The sequence below is a fragment of the Salvia hispanica genome, chromosome 2 (assembly GCF_029641045.1).
Source record: "Salvia hispanica isolate PSC_SH4W2 chromosome 2, Shi_PSC_v1, whole genome shotgun sequence".
Taxonomy (NCBI): Eukaryota; Viridiplantae; Streptophyta; class Magnoliopsida; order Lamiales; family Lamiaceae; genus Salvia; species Salvia hispanica.
In genome coordinates, this window is record NC_142693.1 from 47,958,371 (window position 1) to 47,976,023 (window position 17,653).

At 34.0% G+C, this 17,653-nt stretch overlaps 1 protein-coding gene across 1 annotated transcript; it reads right to left on the bottom strand.

The window, feature by feature from the left end:
• Positions 1 to 2,483: 2,483 nt before the first annotated feature.
• Positions 2,484 to 4,968, bottom strand: LOC125200881 (8-hydroxygeraniol dehydrogenase-like). Its single transcript, XM_048098693.2, has 4 exons — positions 4,793 to 4,968; positions 4,424 to 4,537; positions 3,035 to 3,702; positions 2,484 to 2,893 (listed from the first exon to the last, which is right to left on the bottom strand). The coding sequence occupies exons 1-4, from the start codon at positions 4,951 to 4,953 to the stop codon at positions 2,691 to 2,693; spliced, it is 1,146 nt and encodes a 381-aa protein (XP_047954650.1). The 5' UTR covers positions 4,954 to 4,968; the 3' UTR covers positions 2,484 to 2,690.
• Positions 4,969 to 17,653: the final 12,685 nt, after the last annotated feature.

Consider the following 17,653-nt stretch of genomic DNA (forward strand, 5'->3'; position numbering starts at 1 on the left):
GATTGGACAATGCTGAAGGATTGATCTTCTAGAGAGAATTCTACTAAGTGTGTTTGAGAACCGAGGACTTAGAACTCCTAACCGAACTCTCCTCTTCTCTCTCCAAGTGGCTTCTTTTATAGGGAGGCTTGCCCTTATTTTTAGGGTAGACTTCCTTCACGTTTTGACTTTTCTGCCCTTGTTAATGATCATCCCAGCTATCCTTCTTCTCCATCTCGAGCCTTTTCTCTAGCATGCATCCTAGTCAGTATTGCACCCTTCTAGCGCCCTTTTCACTTGCGTCACCTGAATCGTCTCCTACTGATTTGGATCCCTTAATCCTGCACACTTGAGCAACTGTTTTGCAGATAATACATGCATTTCACAACATACTGACCAGTAACCAAGGCTTAGAATACGACTTATCAATCTTTAATACAAAACCACGGATCTTCTGTCTAGTTCTCGGACTGTAAACTGATATCGGGGTGGGCTGATCTCACCAGTATACTAGGACTTAAATAAAGAAGACGGAAAACCTTTCCCACGGAGGAGAAAAATCGTCCCTCACAGTATAGGAGAGGGGGACGAAAATTTTTGATGAAAAACAAGTGTATTTTCTGTCTCCTTTATTCTCCTATTTATATTAAGTCACATATTGGGCCCAGACAGGGTTCTATGGAAGGTTTTGGATATAGGCTCCTCCAATTAGCTTTTTACTAATTAAATTAAACCCAATTTAATATAAGCTTATAATTGGAATATTACGAGCAGCCACCACAGAAGTAATATTGCACTCCCCGTCCAAATCCGAAATTATAAGTACTCCGGGTTTCCATTGCTTGATATTTATTTCTCGCGCTTAAGATAGAAACATCCATTAATTAATTATTGTCTGCTATGGACTTAATTAATTAATATCTTATTTATTCCAAGAGAGGATTCAGCAAGAAAATCTTATTAATTATTCATAGAGTAATTAAACTCCAACTAGCTAGGTTCCGAATAATAAAACTTTATTTCAAGCTTCTCTTGAGGATGTTATCAAACGAGACTCACCTCGCGCACGATTCAACAAAATAGCAATCCTAACACCGCTAGATATTAATTACCACTACCCAATATACCAGGCTTATTGGGTTGCAAAAAACCCGCACCATTTGGTAAGTCAAAGTAGTGCATAATCAATGACGTATGCTCACTGCTAACGTACATTGATTAAGAAATAATAATTTACAAGACCTCGTCTTTCAGTAGATAGCATAAAGACTGTCTCGCCGTTAGATCCATTCAGTGTTATACCACACCAACGTCATCTTATTTCAGTAAGGCTTAGAAATAATCAGACTGACATTGCAACCTTTCACGATAGGTAGTCTAAGCCTATATGGGTTGTGAAATACTTCTTTTTCTTTGTTCACAACCGGTCTACTAAAACAAAGACTTAGACTTTGTTAAGTTACTTATACATTTAAACATGTAATAAAGATCCATTAAATGTAAAACATAACATTATGACAAAAATAATCTGTTTATTCCTTTGGAAAATAAAATAAAAGTTTTAACAGTATTCAATCACTCGATAGGTGATTTCTAGTATACAAACTCTAACAGTTTGCTCCCTACATCCAAGCTTGGTTAAACCTCAATCGTGCCTAACTTTAATCCACTATTTCTCACTCACTGGGAATCGGATTTGAGAAACTGAATATACTACGATCATCTACGTGGAACGTAGACCGACGCTATAGCATTTAATTTTAGAGAATTAAATGTCTCGTCACATTTATTATTCGGTCAATGTCCATTGACCGGGCACATTTAATCCATGATTCTTACATTTGTAATTTAAGTCCAAAATATTACTACCTCCGTCTCCCAAATTTTGACACAGTTTACTATTTCGGTCCGTCCCTGAAAATTTGACACACTTCACCTTTTACTCCCTCCGTCCCGGAGTATTAGACTCACTTCTTTTGGGCACATGATTTAAGGAATTGATATTTAAATAGTTAAAGTGGAGAGAGTAAAGTATGAGAGAGGGAAAAAGTAGGGGAGAGAAGAGAGAAAAAAGTAGGTGGAGAATAAAATAAGATAAATGCTTTTTGCTAAAAAAGGAAATGAGTCTAATATGTTGGGACATCCCAAAAAGGAAAGTTGGTCTAATACCTTGGGACGGAGGGAGTACCATTTTTGGTAGTAGACTTCATATTCCACTAACTCATTCCTACTCACATTTTATTATAAAATTAATACTTTAAAAGTAGGACCCACGCCCCCACCAACTTTTTCAACTCACTTTTTATTACATTTTTTAAAACCCTTTTCGGGTCAAAGTGTGTCAAAATTTGAGGACGGAGGTAGCATGTATGATAGCTTCACAAATTGGTCCACCTACACCATTAAATTTGACCATTTCTTGGACATATATTTAGCACAAAATTTGAACTTAAAAAATATTAAAATTTTAAAACGAAGTTGGATTCCATTGGGATATAGACATATAGTATTAAGAAGGAATTCTATTGGAACATGCATATACGTCTTCGCCGACCCATACGTTTTCATAATACAGATATTGAAATTAGTACTGTTAACCACTCATTATACAATAGCAATACGACACCAAATGTCGGAAAAGTATAGCTCTATTATTACGCCCTTAACAGTCTCCTTATTTGGTAGCGAATTATTGATAGCAAATGGCCTCCTTAGTTGGATTTCAAGGAACCGGCAACGTCAATGACAAAGCGATACTTGACATCAGCCTTCAAGAGACGCTCCATAGCAGTGTTGATGTAGTCTATCGGGATTATCTCCACATCCGGCAATATATTGTGCTTCGCCGCAAAATCCATCATCTCCTGAGTCTCTTTCAGCCCTCCGATCCCACTTCCCGATATCGACTTCCTCCCTGTCAATTAATTCAAATCAAATCCCTCCACAAAAAATAGTCTCAAGCTTCCATTCAGTCTCATGTCAAAAATTGAAAGTGTCTTCTAAATTATCACCCTTTTTTATATTTTTTCTAATTCTCTCTCATCCTTTAACTTACCAAAAATTAGAGGAAACACCGGGAGCTCGAGCGGCTTCTCGGGAGCCCCGACTGTGATAAGCCTACCGTGAGGCTTCAGTAAGCCTAACAACGGCAGCAGGGGATGTGTCGCCGACACGGTGTCAATGATGCCGTCCAGCGTCCCCGCTGCCGCGTTCATCTGCTCGTCGTCGCGGCTGACCAAGAAATCATCCGCGCCGAGATTTTCGAGAGCTTCCTTCTTCTTGCTCAAGGAAGTGCTGATGACCGTGACTCGAGTCCCGAATGCCTTTGCGAACTTGACGGCGACGTGGCCGAGGCCACCGAGGCCAACAACCCCGACATTGAGGCCGGGCTTGTCGAGGCCGAAGTACTTGAGGGGGCTGTAGGTGGTGATGCCAGCACAGAGGAGGGGAGCGCCCTTGTCCATGGGTAGATTCTCGGGCCATCGGATGATGAAGTGCTCGTCTGCGACCATGAGATCGGAGTAGCCGCCGTAGGTGATTGTGCCGTCCAAGTAAGGCATGCTGTAGGTGAGGATCTGTTTGGAGCAGTAGTTTTCGAGATCGTTGGAGCATTGGTCGCATTGGCGGCACGATCCCACCAAGCATCCCACTCCTACTTTGTCTCCTACCTTCACTTTCTCAACCTTGTTGCCTATCTCAGTTACTATTCCCACGATCTCATGCCTGTGCATCAAATGTGAACAAAATTCTTTCTCAAAACAAGATTTTGTCAACTACTATTACCAAAATCCAGCCTGTATTTATGATACTCAGCCACATCAAAATCAACTAATTAATACTCCGTTTGTCCTACATATATAGTCTCATTTTGACTACAGATTTTAAGAAATTGTTAGACTTTCGGAAGAAAAATGAAAAAAATGAGTTAGGAGGATGTGTACTCATATTTGTTTTATAATAAAATGTAAATGAGCTAGTTGAATGGTAGGTCTACCTACCCAAAATGGAAAAAAGCAAATGAGATTTTAAATCACAGACATCCCAAAATGACAAAATGAAATTTTAAATCACTTATAGGGGGACTATGGGACTATTCGATTTGCAAAATTATATCTCGGAATTAAATTGAATTTCATAACTCAATCATAAATAGATAATCATGTAACAATTAATCCATAGCCACCCCTCTAACTAAAATAATCACACAGCTCAATCCAACAAAAACTAAACTGGTCACTGTATAAATAGATTCTTTTTTAAAACAGCTTTTACAAAAAATCAAAGAGAGCTTATTGATCTAGATCTGCTTTGGTACCATGTAAAACTAGACTACCCACTCTCTTAAGCGTTCTAATGAGGAATGAGATTTTCAACATAATATTCTAACAAAACCTTGAACCTATCAACAAATATTGAGAGAAAGATTGAAAATTGAATGGTTTACCCGGGAACAATAGGGTATTGTGTGAAGCCCCACTCGTTCTTTATCATGTGAAGATCAGAATGGCAGACGCCGCAGTACAGAACCTTGAACTGCACATCACGATCGCCAGTTGCCCTGCAAGTACAAGTGATTGAGTATAAAACACTATGTACGGTTTGTAAAATTGTATTTCAGGATTAAATATGTAGTGTGTTTGCTTCATGAAATTGAATCTCCTAGATAGATAATCATGTGATAATTAGTCATAGCTAACCCTCTTCAATAAAAATAATCTCACAATTCAATTCTAGATTATATCTTGGTACTACGTTATCTACGATAGCGAATACTACCTATGAGTAAAATGTAGCAAATATCCAAATAACTCACCTTCTTGAGAAATTGAAAGGGGACATAACTCCAGATGTGTCTCTCGAAGCCCACCCAACAGCCTTAACTGGGTGCTCTGTTTCTGGTGATTTCGCCATCTCCAAACACTTCTTTTTCTTCCAAAGCAAATGCAAATGCTCTCTCGATCTACAAACTAACATCAAAGGAGTGGTATTTATAGGCCACTAATATTTTCTTATTACTAAAAACTTAAAAACCGATGTTGCCCTTCCCTCGTAAGCACTGACGCAGTCTGCCAAAATAAGAAAATTGAAAGTAAAATCAAAATCTAGTACAACTAATTTATTACTTCCTCCGTCTAATATTACTTTCCTTTTTATTTTATTCCACAAAAAATATGATATTTTTATTTTAAAAAAAAATTCTCTCTTATATTAATATAAAAATTTTATTTTCTCTCTTCATTTAACACACTAAACAAAATTTTCTAAAATACCGTATTGTCCCATAAGTGTGACATCTTTTATGGGATGAATAGAGTATTTACTAGTTCAATACAGTAATATATTTAAAATTTCATTGATATTTTAAAGAACTACTCCAACTAATCCAATTACTCATGAAACTTTTGTTTAGTGTTTAATTTTGTTTATTTTTTTGAGAAATATGTAAAATTTGGGTATTCATTCTTTAATATTTCATCGAATAAACATTGCAGACTTCATGACTGATTCCCCAGTACAAAAGTCGAGGGAATCAATCAGAATAGATTTTTTTAGTATTATAATATACCCCACTACTTTAACACGAATTGAGACAAAATGCCATAATTTTTAATTTGAGTCGTGTGTGAGCCCCCACTACCCACCCAACTGCATTAATGATTAGGTCCTCCTCATAACTTTAACTGGAAAATAAGAGAAATAACGTAGATAGTGTCTTTATTTCTACCCTAAAAGGGATAGTGCAATTCTTATCTCAACTCCCAGAATTTCACTTGGATATGACTATATATTCCCTCCGTGTTTAAATGTAGCAACTCTTTCATTTTTATTCAATTTTTTAAAAATAGCAATTTCTAAACTTTTTATTTTTAAAAATCTTTACACCATTATACATCAATTTATTTATCGCTTATACCATTTACATCTCCCTAATAAAGTGGATCCCATAATCCATTAACATTAATTTCATTACTTTTTTTCTCTCTCTTATTTTACCAATTTTTTTCTCCCTCTCTCTTACTTTACCCGTTTTTCTCTCCCTCTTTCTTCCTTTATCAAATTTTACATTAAAACCTATGTCGTTTCAAATGTCCTTATTTTTAAGAAACGGAGAAACTATATTTTTTTAGTAGCCAAAGAAACTGAAAAAAAAATAAATAAATAAATAAATATAATAAAATATGAAGCTCGCAGGGGTAGCACAGTTGGCAACGGAGGGACAGATCTTGTTGCAATGAATCTAGGTTCAAATCTCACTGCTGGCGTGTAGTTGCTTTCATATCTCAGACACAAGTGTGATGCCTTATGAGATGAGCTTTTGGCAGCCAGTGGGTTAAGGCCTCCCTCTTAATGGGCTATTACGTATTCTGATTGAACCCCCTCACATAATGTCGGACGGAGTGTGAGGATTGCCAAGGCAACGAAATCTCCTTTTTATGTCTCGATAATATGAGAAAATATTTAAAACTTCGCTATTGCCCGACGGAGGAGTACTTTGTGGAGTATAATTATATCTCATTATGACACAAACTTGGGTTGGGATGTTATCATACAATAACCCATATTTATTTTACTTTATAATTTGTAGTGTTATTTAATTTTGTGAAGTGAAAAGATGATTAAAAATGAAAAATTGGAATAAAAAATTGGAGTAGAAATATGGAAAGATGTACTATACGGTTGTACGAGTTGTGACCTAACTGAAAAATTGAGTATATAAATATGACAGACCAGATGTATGATATAGATCTCATTTTTTCCTTTAAGAAAATAGGATTAGTCATAATTTTAAATTTTATGGCCGTTTTGATTCGAACCTCCAATTATTTATTTAATGCAAGTATCTTATAAGCTAAGTTAAACTTCGTTGTCAACTAATCATGATCATGTTTCTTGGTTATAACTTGAATTAGTATGAATGATAAAACAATGGCTATATAGTTTGACCAAGATAATCAATATCAATATTAGGATTAATGATATAATTTATAATCGAATTTAAAAAGCTCTACGGTTTTAAACAATAACATGTGTGCACTTCCCATTAACAGTTGGCTAGACATCTACTTTTGTGATGATTGAGCGAAAAATTAGTCTAAAGACCATTAGATTAACTAACTAGGAGAAAGGATATCAATGAGTAAAAAAATGAACGGAAAGAAATTTCTCAATTTCTTAATTTACTAGGTTTGATGCCATAAAGGGAATCGGCATCTCTCATTTGTTCAAAATAAAATAAATAAACATGTTCCTAAATAATTTTTCTGCTCCTTAAAAGTAGAGAATTAGGAAAACAAAAATACATGTTCTAATACAAAATTAATAAAATAAAACACTTAATATAAAGAAAAATTAATAAATTTATTACTAATAGAGAATGAAGTCTATCTCATAGAAAGAAAACTTTTTTTATCAAAAATGAAAATAGATTAATATTGAAATACAAAATTAAATGGTAAAAGTGGACAAAACAAGGGAGAGTAATTAATAGTGATGGGGAACGACATTCAAACATTAAAAAATAAAATCATAGATCTAAATTCACTTTAGCTTCATTGATTTTCTCCACCAACAATAACTGAATTCATGTCTAAGGGCATCACTAAAGGACTATTTCAGGATGCAACGGCCGCAACCTAGCGCACAGTGTGCCTTTGTTGCAGGGGGTTGGGAAGGGCCGGGTGTTGAGCGGAGGGATGTCACTTGTTGGGGCTGGCGGTGTGGGATGGTGCTCGCCACTCGTTGCTAGCGAGATGCAACACGCCAGCACCGCTAGGTAGGGTGAGAGAAATGAGGGTGTGAAGTTTTATTTTCTTTAACTAAAATAATGAATGATGGATATCTAGGATTTTCGGCAAGCATTAGTTTACTATGATTAGGGCATTAGGGTTTAAAATGGTCTAGATTGATAATTTTATTATGTATACATATATTTCGAAGATACACACAATTTATTGGTTTTACATACATTGCATTAAGGGCATTACATGCATTGTACTTAGGGCATTACATATACTGTACTTAGGCTTTAAATACAACTAGTATCACCCCCGTGCAATGCACAACTATTTTATTTCTCCACACTATTTCATATTGAGAAATAAGATAATAAAAATTTATCATTCAAAAAATAAAATCAAGTAACTTTAAAAATATAAAAAATTGTAAATATATAATTTTAAATTAAAGTTCAATATTAACAACTTAATAGAAATTTAATTTTAATAAAAGAGAAATAAAAATACTAATAGTATCTAAGTAAGAGCATGGCTGGCCTGAAATAATACAGCTTATACTTAAATTTAATATTTTGATAAGTTTAGATGTGTAAATATATTTTAGTCAGATATAAGAAATTTAGAAAACATGTTATTTATACATTTTCATGCATTTGTATTTTTATCTAAATTACACAATAGCTTATTAATATTTTATAAACAAAGATCTTGATACAAATTGAAATACTATAATGAAAGATGATTATTTATATATTAAATAGAAAAAGTAATAATTCAAAAAATTAAAATACAATAAAACATATCACAATGATATTAACGTATGAAGAAGCTTTCCCAATACTTTCCTATCAACAATCACTACGAATATTTTATTTCACACAACAAATTGTTATACTTACAAATTAAAAATTCAATATCGTATACGATAATGCAAATATTTATCTCCTCTTCTTCGCCCAACATTGTCATAACGTCGTCTTCTTTCATCTAAATACCTCTTCTAGGTTGCCAACTTGGCATATTGGTTATGGATGCGACGACGGGGCGAAGGAGCAGCGAAGCTAAGGTAGAGTGTTGTAGCAAGTGACTAAGCATTTTCCACCAAAAAAACGTTTAGACACAAATAACTTCTATTATATCGAGTTGAAGCACCTCAAGTTCAAATGCACTCACGAACTTGATGTCTAACCGAGCAACACAAATCACAATACTCCTATATACAAACTAATATTATATTGTTATTGTTATTATTATTATAAAAAAAAAAAAAAACATATACATGAGTAAAGTTGAAATATGGGATTCATCTACAGCTCCATGTCTTTTATAGACACAATTTGAGGAGATGAAGAATCATGTATTAAATCACCATTAAACTAATGGAAGTTATAAAAAATGAAAAGTCAAAAGGGGTATTTATAATTTTAAATCATATTAAATGGATTAACGTAACAAATTATTATTCATGTTATAACATTGATTATTGGTGTAACTCACCTTCGATTTATACTTATGACTCGTAGTGATCGAATAAAATTATAGAAATATTAATCTACACTAATCCAAATTTATATACTAAAAAATATCTAAGCTACTCTGACGTATTTAGGGTTTAAAATAGCATATCAACTACACCAAAGATCCGGGATTCTTGAACTGCACAAAAAAACTGCCCCGTTCAACTTTAATGCACAATAATATTCTACAATTTAATTTACCATAAATACGATTAGATGAAAAGGCGTCTCAAAAAACTGCCGTTGAAAATTTAAAGCATAATAATGATGGAAAATATGATAATTATTTCACAATTGATTTTGAGAAAAGTGAAGAATGTAATTTGCACCTCTTTCTCATTGATAGAAACGGTTCTCCTCTAAAAATGATGCAATTATGTATTGATGAATAATTTAAGTTATCAATATTATAAATAAGGACAAAACTTATAAATATTTCTAAATAATGTCAAAACTCGCTTTTTATATTAATATAGATTGCTTGCAAATTTAAAAATATACTTAAATAGCATTACGATTTTACGAGCATTATGTACATTGAACTTAGGACTTTAAATACATTGTATACTTAGGACATTACATATACTGCACTTACAGATGCTTGCAAATTTGAAAACATACAACAATACAATTTTTTTTACATTATGTACAGTGAACTTAGGACATTATGTACATTGACTTAGGGCACCATAACAATGCTACGAAGAAGAGTATTAATCTATAAGTTATCATAGATACAAATTACAATTTCGTGCAATTTTTTTCGTTGAAATGTATGCAATTGAAATTTACTAGAATCCTTGTAAAATTACCTTTAACTGATACTCCCTCTGTTTCTAAAAATACAAACTTTGGGAATGAAACAATTTTAATGCAAAATTGGTACATTAAAAAAGAGATAAAAAGTGTGTTAGTAGAAAATAGGACTCACTCTGAGAAAAAGAACTTTTCAAAAATAAAGTGTTTCTATTTATAAGAAAACGGCCCAAAAAGGAAAAAGATTATATCATTAAGAATGAGTATAAGGTATGTAAAAAATAATTTAAATCGAGAAAGTTATCTCAAATTTTTTTTAGATTTTAACTATTAACATTGATCCATATAACACAATCTAAGGGGTTAATTATCTTAATCAATGTATCTAGTTTAATTTTAATATAAGAATAAATTTTGACTCACTTAAAAGTAGAAACATTGAGTTTTAATGCAAAAAATTGGTAAAATATGAAAGAGATAGAGAGAAAAGTGAGTTAGTGAAAAATGAGTCCATCTCATTTAAGAGAAAGAAATTTCAAAAAATAAAAAAAGATTTTAATTTTAAGAGACAAACCAGTAAGGAAGAATTTCTATTTTTAGTGGACGGAAATATGATTTATCCTTCTCCCATATATATACAATATATATAGATTCAAATGAAAATATTTCTTATTATAAGAACTACTACCTCCGTCCACAACAAACAGACAAAGTTATAAATTACACGAGTTTTTATGTGCAATTAATAAAGGTAGTAAAAGTAATGTTATTGGATGATGTGTAAGCAGAGGCGGACCTACATGGTGCCTTTGAGGTCCTATGGAACCCCAACTTTTGTGTTTATAACTATATATATTATTCTCCCCGTCCCGCTTAAAATGACATGTTTTCCATTTTAGTTTGTCCCAACTAAGACGACACATTTTCTTTTCTGGTAACTTTTTCTCTCTAATTAATACACCCAACCACTTTTTCTCACTCCTATTAAAATATTCATCTATCTTCATCTCTCTACTTTAATACATACACCCACCTTCTCTCTCTCCAATTAAACACTTTAATCAATAACTCCTAAAATCCTGTGTCGGCTAAGCAATGTGTCATCTTAGTCGGGACGGAGAGAGTAGGTCACAACAGAGAACTATATATTGGCTGACGCAAGTGGATGTAATTACAGGTAGGGGTGTCGAAACGGGTACCCGCGGGTACCCGCACCCGATTTCAGCCGAAATTATTGTCCCGATACCCGCCCCGCACTGTGTCGGGTATACCCGATACCCGACTCGGGTATCCCGCACCCGACACGGCGGGTACCCGACCCGACCCGATTTTTTTTTTGTAAATCATTTTTTTTATTATTTGTATATTCCAAACTTGTTGATCGCCATCCATGATAATGTAAGTATTTTTATGCATCCTAAAAACACATAAAATAAATCCACAAATCATTAAACATTGAAAATTTATAATTTAATAAGTATCTATATAGGCTACTGTATATATATTGAATATGTGTGTGTAGCATATGCTACTGTATACATTAATAAAATACTTATGCTAATGTATAGTAGTATATAATATTGGTAATTGTGTGTTGAAAAACACGATTTATTCTTAATAGAGGAAAAAAGACAAAAAAAAGTTATATGTTGGATGTGAGTCAGTGACCGAGATAATTTAAAAATTATACTATTAATATTAAAAATTACAAAATATCAAACTAATCGGGTAATTTTCGGGATTATCGGGTATCCCGAGCGGGTATCGGGTATACCCGATACCCGCAAAATCCAAAATATGATTACCCGATCCCGACCCGTTACTCGTTTCCATCGGGTAGCGGGTACCCAATACCCGACGGGTATCGGGTCGGGTGTGCGGGTACCCAATACCCGCTACCCATTTCGACACCCCTAATTACAGGCTTTCACTTGGGAGATTCAAGCTGGACTCCCTGGGAGGGCCATAATTCACCCTCATTTTGTTTCCAGCTCTTCTGGGTTGTCAACATTTATCATTTTTTATAAATAGTCTAGGATAAGCTATTAATTTCAAATTATACAAACTTTACAATTTTTTTTTTCATTTTATTAACACATTCTCATTTTATCAAATAGACAATTTAAAATATACTACTCACTTTGCAATATTTTTTTTAATTTTTTTATTTTGTTAACACTTTCCATTTTATCAACTAGTTTTAATGATATATGTATGTCTAATTATTGTCACCTTTTTATTATTTGTCATTCACTAGAATCTATATATATCACAACGTACTTGTCACTCATGCCACAACTACTTGCGGTGAGTTAAATATCGAAAAATACTGTATAATTATTAATACTCCAATTTGGACTCCCTAGTCGCAAAATCATGCGTCCGTCACTGTGTGTAAGATTAGTATTGGTTTAAAACTTTTTATATTTAGAATCTATCAAATTTTGATGTATATCCCAAAATGGTAAAATTAGTCTATTTTTTTTGGATGGGTATTAGAAAATTATTTTTAAGTTCTAGAATTACGAAGATCTACGATAGTTGCATCTCCGATGATGAATATTGTTTCATGAATTTGGATACCAGAGACAACAAATTTTTTGTATTCTTTTACTAGAGATAAATTAACAGGAGATAATAATAATATTATAAAAAATTGGCACAACTGATTCATTTATGTTTGCGTATATCCAGATGAAATAGTATTGAAAGAAGTTTGACTAGCCAACTGTATCATTTATTAATATACATTTGGTTGTATGTGAATAGATCTGACAATAGTGATATTTAGTAAACGATGTTAATACTATACTAGTACTTTGCTTGGGTGTATTAATGCCTCGTTAAATTGTACTCCGATTCTTGTTAAATTTTTAAAAATATAAGAAAAGTGTGAGTATAATATATATTTTATTTTTTATATATTAGCTCTATAGTAATAAGTCATTGATATAATGAGTTAATAGAATATGAAATTCATTTATAAGAAATCGAAAATAAAATCAGATATATTAACATGGACATTCAATGTTTGACATAGAGGGTAACATACAAACATGAGTGTTCTATTAGAAGATAAAGAATTTGACACAAAAGTTCACACGACGTGGGATATATGGTTTATGACTTTATGACAACAATAATTTAATATTTATTATAATTGTATTTATGTTAAGTGCCGTGCGTAAAAAGTGTGGTAGTAAATAGCCGATTCTTATTTTATTATAGATATTTAAATTTTATATTTAAGCTGTAGTCTTATAGAAAAACAAAATGCTTCAAACTAGTACTCCCTCCGTCCCCTATTAGGAGTCACTCTTTGACCGGACACGGGTTTTAAGAAATGTAAAGAAAAGTTGATTGAAAAAGTTAGTGGAATGTGGGACCCATTTTTTTATATTGGTTTTATAATAAAATGTGAGTGAATTGAGTTAGTGGAATGTGAGACCTATTTACTATTTATGGTAAAAATGAAGTGTGACTCTTAATTGGGGATGGACCGAAATGGAAAAGTGTAACTCTTAATGGGGAACGGAGGGAGTATAATACAAATGACTTAATTTTGAGCACTTAGCAGGCCTAAATTCATGAATAACTGCGTAAAAGGTCAACGGTCAACAATTATAATTGTATCCCAACATGCAATCCAACTATAAGTCTATAATGTACGACCCCTTTAAAACAAATTCTAAGTTAGTGGCGCAGCTTAATAAACACTGATTTTTATATATTTTCGCAGCTTAATAAACACTGAATTTTGTATATTTTCGCAGCTTAATAAACACTGATTATTTTTAAAGTCTGCATTTGACCTGTTTTGAATACTATGCATGTGATTTAATATATTTTCTTTGTGCTATTAGTGTTAACATAATTTTTTTATACTTGTTTTGAAAAATTTATACTAATAAATAGTTAAAATAGAATGTACAGAGGACAAAATCTTCTGAGTGTTATAGTTGGATCCATATAGCTTCGTTTTCCAATTAAATCAATTTCATAGGATCTTCAATCATATGGTTGAGTTATCACTATAATAATCTTTTAGACGTGGTTTTCAAGTCCATTCCTTCTAGCAACTTAAACATTTTATCATGACTTTACCATTTGGTTAACAGATCCGCCAAGTTAACTATTGACTTTACGTAGTCAACTAAGATAACATCACTCGTGATCAATTGTCTATGGTATTATGTCGCCGAATATGTTGAGACTAATGAAAGCTCTTCTAAATCTATGACTCTAAGTGTATCTCTAGCTCACATGCAGATTAAAACAGATAGGGTTCACGCACTTGACCAAGATGAAACGATCAACGGATCAAGTAGGTTACTAATTAGTCGTTGGGTGTGCAAATTGAGAGACTTAGGGCTTTCAAGACCTTAAACCACAATACTATAGACTAGTAAAGGTAAGTAAGGGTCGAATCCCTCAGAGACAGAGGCGTGTTGAGCTGTGTTCGAGACATTTGGAAAGTTTTGGCTGCTGCCACGCTTCACAGTGGGTTAAGTTTAAAACTAAGGAACTAAATTGACCAAGTCACTAAAACTAATGGATCAACTAAACTAAACTAGAACAAAGCGAAAACATTTTGAACTGATCAACTGAACTGACACACTAAAGGTATTTCGGCAAAAGTAAAACGGGACCACCGACTCAAAACATGTGCACTACAATAAAGCTGAAATATAGGAAAAGGTAACAGAGATGGTTATGCTAACGAACTACGACCTTCTTCTTCTACAATCGACCAAAAGTAAATTAACTAAGCAACGACTACAGATCTAACAGAGTACCTAGCGTAAAACAAGAAATACGACTAATCTAAACCAGATCCATGCAATTGGAATAAAAAGAAAATAGATCAAAAATAAAATGCTACTACATCATGCAAATTGACATCTCAAACTCGGATCTAAACATAAACTAACCAATTCAGGCAGATCTAAACATCTAACACATAACAGGACAAGATCGATGGATGAAAACTAAACATAACTAAATCTAAGCAAGCAAGCTAAAAATCAGAAAACATCAGATCCAACCTAGCGTGCGTCAAAAACTTCATTTCATAGACAACTTCAAATATTCCAGCTCAAATCCAAGATTCCAACAACAAACTCAAAGATCGAACGATAAAAACTACCTGCATACGAATTAACTAAGTTCGAACTTCAAAAGCAACAGTAGAATTCAGAGTTTAAACGGGAACTAAAGCTGAAAAACTAATTAGACAATGTATCAACCCCTCGGAATGTAGAAAAACATAAACGAGCGAAAGTTTTCTTCTAAATTAAGGCTCCCTTCTTTCTTGGCGAGGAAGAAGAAGGGGATGTAGTGGTAAAATTCCTCCTTCAGATGCTGATATGCTACTTGTTCCATGCTAGCTTGCGGTATGAGATGTGAAGTGGTGATGTTTGCGAATATGGTGATGATCGTCCTTTTGTATGCATTCTTTCCACTATTTATAGAACGGCTTGGGGCACAACTCCCTAGGGTAAGCTCCTTCTGATTTGGCATTAATGCCCTTGCGTGAGAAGGCATTCTTCTTTCTCTCTCCTATGACCCAGCGAAGCCTCCTAATTTTCATCTTGTCTTGATCAACTCGTACAGCTGCCAGGTCCAGTCACTCAGACTGCCTTTACTTGATCAGTTTGCTTCAACTCTGGGCAATTTTCCGCTTCTTTTCCCAACTAATCAAGTTGCTCCAATGCTTAGCCGCTCTAATGCTTTTCAGCTCCTGCACACTTAATTTCTCCACTTTTTTCCACATTAATAACCTGATTAGTGTAATAACCCCTATAAAACCATGCTTGGAATGAGCCCTATCAACTTACCATTCTATAAGCCACTATATGCTCTCCTTATAGTCACAGCTATCACAATGTATTACTAATGTCAGCACTGACTTCTTCTAGCATGGAATATTTTCTAGGAACTTTTTAAACCACTCTGCTTTTCCCATGTATTGTCTAAAGCGATGAACTCAGACTCCATGGTGGATCGAGCAATACACGCATGTTTCTAGGAAGTTTCTAAGTTAGGGTCTCGCATGCCTAAATCAGAGTATTGTATAGAATGTTATGACCGATATATGATGATTGTGCAAATCTGAGTAAACCTTAAACATATTTCTGTGGGTCGTGGCGGTAACAACATGTTTAGGCGATTTCAGCATGTTATATTGCCTTTTGTAACCCAATCTTTTTTCCTATACAAGATATACCTTATAACCCAATATCCAAACCCTAAAAATTGGATAGTTGGATACCCGTTACCTAATTTTTTGGGTTCGGGTTTCGGGATCGGCATCGGGTTCGAGTAGTCAATTTTTGGATTTTCAGGTATATGGTTACCTGATTGGGTATACCCGAATTTCCCGATTTTATAAAAATTATTTTATAAATTATGCATTTAATTTAAAAATATTAAATGACTAATTCAAATCCTCAAAATCTGAATTAAGGAAATTCCTTCCACTTCCTCTAGGCTCTAACTCTAATATCTATATTGCGCCTCCACAAAATCCAAATCACCAATTCCAAAGGAAATTGATAATCTGCCAGGTAGTTGAGTTTAATTTGTTGGCGCCGGTGACCGGAGTCGGAACATGATCATAGAACCCACCATTTTCATCATTCCACATAGGATTATACCTCAACGCCTCATAAGCCTCCTTTACAAACTTGCGGTCTTCGTAGAAATCGTGAGAGGGATGGTCATCCCAGAAACGCAACTCCACCACCACATAATTCGGCAACATCCTTGATACGGGCAATATTATCCCCACGGGAGATGACCCACCAGCGTGTGAAGATACAAATGTATAAGATGATGGAGCTATGTACGAGACAGTGGAAAGGGGAAGATCGAAGTCAAGGACTCCGATCAAGAAGAGCAGGCCGAGAAGGTCTATGCGTCCGCTTGACAGGTTCGGGGACTACGTCCGGTACTAAAGAATAAATTCCGCTACCACGTTTTAATTTCCTTATTTACTTATTATTTTAGGGTATTATTTTAAGTATTATATTAATTGGGTGAGCATATCTATAAGCTTCTTTTCAGGTTTTCTTTGTTATTTTCCAAATCATAGGTCAAATAACCCTAGGGTCCGTAGTCTTACAAATATGCTTCATTGTCATTCTCACAATCTATGAATAACAAATTTTCCTTATTATGTGTTCCATTATCGCAATCCACAATCAGGTTGCTCGACGGGACTTCAACTTTCCCGCGACTCCTAAAGTAACCTAATTATCGTCCGTTAGGGGAGCAATCCCTTAACAACGGGCCATATTATCCCTGATGCACTATTTATTAGTACTAAAAATACCTGCAAGTATACAGGGTATACATAGTATAGCTAAAGGTCAGTACCGGATATCGAACACGGGGAAGACAAACACAAAGAAGACTCAATTACTATCTGAAAAAGCAAATAGGTTTTGAAAACTTTTGAAAAAACTAGAAACAATAAAAAGCATTTAACAACTAAATGCAAATAAAACACGGAGATAAGCGATAGAGATAAGGGAATCCCAAGGATGTGCGTTCACAGTTATGGTTATACAAATTCCAACTACAATACCCCAGCACAGTTTATACTTTGAAATGACGAGTCACCTAGCTTATGCTCATGCGATACAAACGTTGATTACAAAATTA

Bases quoted from the DNA above. Each gene is read 5' to 3' on its own strand.
- LOC125200881 (XM_048098693.2), bottom strand. From the start codon at position 4,953: ATGTTAGTTTGTAGATCGAGAGAGCATTTGCATTTGCTTTGGAAGAAA. The intron at 4,538-4,792 runs GTGAGTTATTTG...TTGTACTTGCAG, and splicing joins CCTTTCAATTTCTCAAGAAG to GGCAACTGGCGATCGTGATG. The intron at 2,894-3,034 runs GTAAGTTAAAGG...ATTAATTGACAG, and splicing joins GGTGTTTCCTCTAATTTTTG to GGAGGAAGTCGATATCGGGA.